The 7163-nt window shown below is 42.4% G+C and overlaps 1 protein-coding gene across 1 annotated transcript in view; it reads left to right on the top strand.

The window, feature by feature from the left end:
* Positions 1-712: 712 nt before the first annotated feature.
* The window catches only part of cacna1ha (calcium channel, voltage-dependent, T type, alpha 1H subunit a), a 102503-nt gene continuing 96052 nt past the window's right edge, over positions 713-7163 (top strand). The window contains exons 1-2 of the mRNA XM_048244965.1: positions 713-1296; positions 1790-2124. Of these exons, the coding sequence (XP_048100922.1) occupies positions 1814-2124 (311 nt within the window). The 5' untranslated portion in view covers positions 713-1296; positions 1790-1813. The remainder of the gene's footprint in view (positions 1297-1789; positions 2125-7163) is intronic.

Below are 7163 nucleotides of genomic sequence, written 5' to 3'. Positions count from 1 at the left end.
GTGCTGTCCCACATAACCAAACATGATTCAGATGTATAGTACATAATACAACAACTCTCTGCTCCTTAAAGGCAAAAAGATTGAGCACATTTTTTTGCAATACCCTCAATGGATAAGATTACACCCCATACCTGAAAGAAGTTTGCCACGGTGTGAAACGTCACCAAGGTAAGGTTCACTGAGGTTCTTAATCAGATTAATTTCTTAATCAGCTTTCAGTTAGATATCAGATGCCATCTTTAAAAATGCATTGTATTGTAAAACCCTGCTGTTTTATCCACTCTGTAAAGCCTCCATCTTAGAACTATCTAGAAACTATTGCTGTCAAATAAATGTAGAGGAGTAGAAAGTACCCTTCTAAATGTAGTGAAGTGGAAGTAGGCTTATTGTAAAATATATGTACAAGTACCCCAAAATTGTACAGTAAGCTATGTGTATTTCACAAGTACTATTCAATTGTACAGAGCAGTAGGCCACTTGAGCAAATGGCCTTAGTTACTTTTCACCCCAGCATTTTTCATAGTGTGCTGAAACAGGTTAAATAATTTCTGCAATATTGCAGATGCATCATTGAAGCAGCATCATTGGTTCCACAAACAGTTAAATTAAGTTATTTGGTATATATCCAAGTACATAATTACAATGTGTTTAACACATGTTTTTATGAGACAAGGTATCTCAAACAATTCACCCTCATTAGAACGGATCTTATTCTACCGCAATGATTTGAGTGGATGGTAGATGGATAGCCTACTTGCATGCCGAGATGAGACAACGGATCGCTGATAAAGGTTATCATTTACAAGGAGAGCAAAGCGGATTTGGAAACCTGATGATCAAAATTACCGAGAGAATCTGAACATTTCGATATGATTGCACATTTTCTGTATTAGATCGTAAAGACTCTATGTAATAGCAGGTTCGAGTACGTCTGAAACCACGTCACGTTTCAATGCTCTTGGTGGACCAGAAGTTTGGCGTGTCAGATCTGGAGAGACCCTCGAACAACACGGACGCGCAAAATCGGTTTGGCATATTTCTTGGGGTAGTGGTGGACATTTACTCAAGATGTCTCATTGCACTATAAAATAGTTTTTTTTCGACAAACACGGAAGGACCCGATAACATCGCAGGTTTTGCGCAACATTCGGATTATTGTATCTTCTAAGGAAAACGCACTGGGAGTAGGCAGTATGGATTGCAACGAAAGCCAAACCTTCCCCAGAAAGGATTTGCCTGCGGTACACTGAAAGTGCAGGAAATGCTTATGGGAACTATCAATTCCTTATCTATAAGGTGAGGTTTCGTATCAGAAAGTTTTGGTTTAAGTACATTTTAATTTTCTATGCGTAACAGAGTCCCTGGAATACTTTTTCACGCCGACAGAATTTAGAAACCCGCATGCTATTGTTTTCTGTGCCTACAAAGGCAAAAGCTTTCCAACTGATTAGTACAGAAACTTGTGATGAACCACTGGCATTTGATTATGCTTGTTTGTTTTACGCAGGAGACAAAATAGGCTAAAGTTGTTCCGATCCATTGTGTTACGAACAAATCGCATCCTACTGTAAATAGGGGACCTACCGCACAGCATCACTGGCTTTTACTGTAGCCTGTGTCACATATGGGTTAACAGATATCTCTCACAAAGTAGTTAGACGACATGTTTTGCTCTGAAATGTCAACTGGGACTAAAACAGAATGTATAACCTACACTGCTAAGTATGTTGGTTTGCTCAAAGCCACGGTTCATCTCCCTGTTTCCTGATCACCATCCTTGCAATTGCAGGATATCATTGCCAGACGCTCTATCATGACTGATGGCGAGGGGAGAGAACACTTTCACAACTTGGAGAGCGAGGGGGAGAGAGGACCCATTTCTGCTCTGTACCGAGCGCCTGGTCAGGGCGAAGACACTGGCGATGAGGAGGAGAGGGGTAGCACATGGATCCCTGTGCCCGAGTCTACTCGGGCGCAGGGTTCCAGCGGGCGCGACCCAACTCCGGATCTGGCGTCGGATGATGAGGAGCAGCCTCCTTACCCGTTACTTGCGCCTGTTGTGTTTTTCTGCATGAAACAGACCACTCGACCACGTAGCTGGTGTCTAAGAATGGTTTGTAATCCATATCCTTTCCATTATGTGCCCTCATGATGGCAGCCCTTAATTGCAGTTGACAGAGGTGAGCGGCTCCTTTGATTAATGTAGTGGGATACAGATATGACGGTGATACATTCCCCTATTTAGACCTAAGATATTTTGCCTCGCAGGCTATAGAAGATCTTATACACATATCAAACAAGTAGCCTAAACTGAGAGTGTTATTTTTTAAGCAAATAAGTTATGCTTATAAAATCCAGGAGCAATGATTCTGCTGGGTAAAAAAGTGTGATATTATTTATATAAGTCTGGATAAGTCTTATTTATTTTCTTTGCATACTATCATAATTATTCTATCTGAATCCTATGACATAGCTTACAAAATAATAGTATTGTTTTGCTTTTAGCATAATTAAACCATCAACTTCAACAACCAGAGACAATGGCCTTTCACTTCAGTAGCATGTAAGTGTAGAGCACAACTTTATAAACATTTTAATGATCTGAGGGGAGACTGAAATCCACTGTTGAATTGTTTCTGTAATAAGATACACAGTCTTAGTCTTTGGCTTTTAAGTTTACCTGGTATTCTGGAGAGAAAGTGTTCACAACATGGTAGTGGTTTCTGGCGTGTTACGGATCACAATTAATTTAAGACAGTGATGTGAAGGCCTGCTTAGATGTAAGCTATTACTCCTCCATTTTGTCATCTGCATTTTGTTGATGTGTTAATTGGGCTCTTCAGTCTCCGTGGACTGTGTTCAGTGCTTTGCCTGGTAGTGTTCTTTGAATTCTGGTCCCAGCTGTCAGTCAAGCTATGAATCTGTTTTATTCTAAGAGTGGTTAATTTGCAGACATAACGCTCATCATTGATAACACAAGAAATATGTTGAATTCCTTTGACATACAGTATATTAACTGTTTGTATTTCTCTAGCTTTTCTTGTTAGCTTCTTTGCTCCAGTGAAATGGTGAAATGATACATCATGTGGCAGGGCTATAGTAACATGGCATTGCATGTGGTGAAAAGGCATACATTTTTCACAGCTCTCTTGTTATCATAATATTTTACGTGACCATTGCACTGGTAATGGCGGATTAAACAGACTTGTGGTACAATTGCTAATGTTGTCACAGCCAAAACCAACCTTAATGCAGTCAAAACAACATTGCATTGCTCACTTTGTTACTCTGGGGAGCACACATTTCCCTTAAATATGTCTTATAAAAACATGGCAGCAGTCTCTGACGTTTTAAATTTCTGCAGCTATGGGTGAACTGAAGTTTTGATTTTCAGTTATGGGTCAGAATGAATGAATCTAGCAAAATTAACCATTTGTATTCTCCTGTCGGGGATTGGATAGGGTTGGTGTGTGTCCTTAAATCCCATACAGTCATTCTGGAGATTATTATTCATCAGTTAAGATCATTTATATTCTACATTTCCTCTCCCTTCAGGCCTCTTAACTTGGAAATGGCTTTTTGGCCCCTCAACTGGAAATTGTTTTTGTCAGATGAGAGTTATGAAAGTGACTTTTTGGCCCTGTTCGATGTGCACGACACTGCCGCCTTAGTGCGAGGGAAAAAGCAGCTTTCTTCACAAAGTCCTCTTTCACTCTCATTAGGAGTAATGAATGAGTTAAATCACACTGCCCCCCTTCTTTGTCCATGTTAGATTTCATGCATCATAGTCAGAGATGTTGATTTGAGAGATGCTCCGGGTTCTTGCCCTGCTCTCCTACCCTAGAGACAAATGCAGATAAATATTTGACATGGATAGTCAGACTAGCTTGCGTGTGCGAGATGGGTTGATGGTTTCTCCATGTTTTGATTAGTCATCCATAAGTGCTTCCCCACCCACGCGCACGTGTTGAGCCGTAACACTCCCAGTATACGCAGCCACGATGACTAATTTGTGTACCAGTGTACATGAGATATTAATGGCAGAGCTTGACTTTGGTGCCCATTCTGCGTTGCTATTGTCATGAAAGACAGCTTATCTCTGATGAGAGATCGGTGTACTGTTAATTATGATGGCCTACTATTCTATTGAGAAATCTTTTGAATGAGATGAGAGAAAGCATTTTATATAATTAAGGATATCGATATGCAGATTTTTCTTTCCCTTGCCTGTTTCTTGTCTTTTGAAAAATTGTAAATTGGCTGTAATGCTGCTAGTTCCACTGTTATTCCAATAAACCAATCTCTGACACATCAACTCATGTTGAGTTACTACTGAAAGGCGTTCAGCATAGCAAATCGGAAGAGCATTATGACTGCGACTTTGTCGTGCATCACAATCGTTTGTGTCTGTCACAAACGTGAAAGCCCAAATCCGCATCACTTTTAAGCTGCTCCCAACGGGTGGACCTCAGCTTCTCTTCATTAAAATGTCCCCTCGCAGGGTGTGAGGTGCCAAAGGATCTTTTGACACATGCACAGATGGGGGGAGGGTGGGGTGGGGGTCTGCTGCTGAAGGTTTTTTTGTGGAGAGACACCATGTGCTGGCGATGCTGAATGCTGGCTGGATGCAGACATGTGGCCGTGCTCGTCTCCACAGCACTCTGCTCTGCACTCCACCTCATCTTTCATGTCAGGATTTCACTGACGTTTTATTATGAGAATCGAATGGGGCATTGCAGGAACAGGCCAGATCAGATAGGGTTGAAGGCTGACTTTTATACTAAATAGTTTTAAGTGGAAAATATGTATGATTGTTATGTTTTGGAAGTAGATGGTGAAATATCCCAGAGTCAACCATCCACTGCGACACAGATTTCTCTCTCTCTCTCTTTTTCTCTCTCTCTCTTTCTCTCTCTCTCTCTCTCTCTCTCTTTCTTTTTCTCTCTCTTGCCTCCCTAATTCTATTTCAAAGACACGATGGTAGATGCTTCCAGGATCCCCCTTTCACAAAAGTCGATGATGGTCAGATGGTGCTGTGCCCTCAAACTAAAAAAAAAACAAAAAAAAAAAAACTCAATATGTTTAAACCACTCTCACGCAAAACACAATCACTCTCGGGCTTGCAAATCAGAGGAGGCAAATCCAGTGTGTCCTCCAGGCTCCTGCCTTTATTAGCCTTCTGTGGGCTGTGAGCTGGCTCTCCCTCGACTCTCCAAATCCCCAGAAGGGTCAGCAAGATGGAGTGAAATCAACTGCCATGAGGGCAACCCTTCACCGTGGTTCATAGGGAACAGGTGACACATTTAATTTAGGCCAAAGGGGCAACAGAAGAGCTGAGATTTAATTGGTGGTGTCCCGTTTATGAAAGCCAATCACAGATAAACACACTGATTAGGCCGATGTTTGAGTTTGATTAATCTCTGTGCAGCGGGTTTGCTGTATATCCTTAGGCCAGCTGTTTAGAGAGTGTTTAGGGAAACGACATGGAACTAATAAGACTTGTGCAGTCCACCAACTATCCTGCAGGGCTTGTTTTTTATTCAGAGGCATTTTTATTTCTAAGATGGTGCCTGAATGTAACGTTCGCTACACTACAGTGCCTCCAGGTCTCAAGGAAGCCAACCTTGTTTTGGCATCCATCACAAAATGATATTCATTATCGCACCGATGAAAGCTTACTCTGAAATACATAGGCCCTCGCCTGGCTCGCATCCAGACACCACACACACCGAATCAGGAACACTATTGCAAGCCTCTGTGAGGTTGGGATATTGGAACTGTTGGTTCTAATAAGTCTTTTCTCTCATGGGTTTGACATTAGTCTGTTGGCAGTACTGCTGAATGTTTCTCTTCTTTACTTTACCTCTCTTGGTGTTGTATGGATCTGCTCACAGGTATTTCAGCTTTATGTTCACCATTCCTCACTGTTAAAATGTTTATGGTGTGTCTGTGTGTGTCTGTGTGTGTGTGTGTGTTTGTACCTTAGGGATCTATCTGTGTGCCAGCAGTGTGCCTTGTAATTGCTTTGTCAGTAAGACGCTGGCGTCTGGTTTTGTGGGTAATGGGGGTTTGTCCCTGCTAACAACTATGAAATGATACAGCAGATGGCAGCCTGATCCCCAAAACAACCTGGACACATTGTGTGCTTGTGGGTCAAGTTGGCCTTTGATGAAATCCATTCTAAGGATACCACACTTCTTATCGGTTCAGATACACTTTGTGTATTATATGCTATTTATTTAGCTATGTACTGCAACCCTTTTCATTTCAGTTTTGATCACATAGTTTTCACCTAGTACGAGTCTGTAAGGGAACTTAACGAGTGAAGATTTGTGTGCGAATGTGTTGAATTCTAGGAATTTGTTGTCGTCAGGAGACAGTCAATTCTGTGCTTTTATGTCTGTGCCTCGGGAGGAGGAAAAGTGTCACTCATAAATGCTGCAATTGTGTTGAAAGAAATCTGTCATCGCAGCCATGGAGAATGGATAAAATATTTTTCATGTGTCAGGCCACCTCTGCTCTCATAAGCTACTGAGGGCCTCAGTGGTTATTGATTTGCTAGTGTAAGGTGTGGCCAAATAGACTCGGAACACCTGATTTATACCTTGGTGATGGTTATAAACAAAAGACAGTGAAGCAAAGGCTGTAATTGAAAAAGCTAAGTCATCGATCCATGGGAGGGTGGGGGGCGGGTATGGGTGGGACGGGCTGGCAGGGATGGATCTACCACCCCCGCCACACGGTGATCCCTCACATAGGCAGCCTCTGTGAAGTCTGTGTGTGTGTGTGAGTGTGTGTGTGTGTGTGTGTGTGTGTGTGTGTGTGTGTGTGTGTGTGTGTGTGTGCGTGTGTGGGGTGCAGGATGACTAGAAAGGATGGCATTTCTCTAGCTGGTGGGTGGGTGGCAGCCAGGGTGGTTTCTGCTGGGCATCTCAGGGGAGAGGAAGCCAGCTGGAAACAGGCAGTGCTCCATGGGAGATGGGAGAAAAACTACCAAACGCCAGCCACCCTCTTGACCTCCCCCAAAAAAAAGACAGCCAGAAAAATATCATATCTCTGCTCTCTTCCCAAAGCGCTGCAAAGCATGTAAACAGAGCGCAGAACATCCAATAGAAGTTTGTTTCCCTTCGTCCCTGCATTCACCGCAGTCCAGAAACACAGCA

Source organism: Alosa alosa, chromosome 6 (genome assembly GCF_017589495.1).
Source record: "Alosa alosa isolate M-15738 ecotype Scorff River chromosome 6, AALO_Geno_1.1, whole genome shotgun sequence".
NCBI classification, from domain to species: domain Eukaryota; kingdom Metazoa; phylum Chordata; class Actinopteri; order Clupeiformes; family Clupeidae; genus Alosa; species Alosa alosa.
Note: the sequence above shows the minus strand (reverse complement) of the source record. Positions and strands in the feature narration are given on the sequence as shown.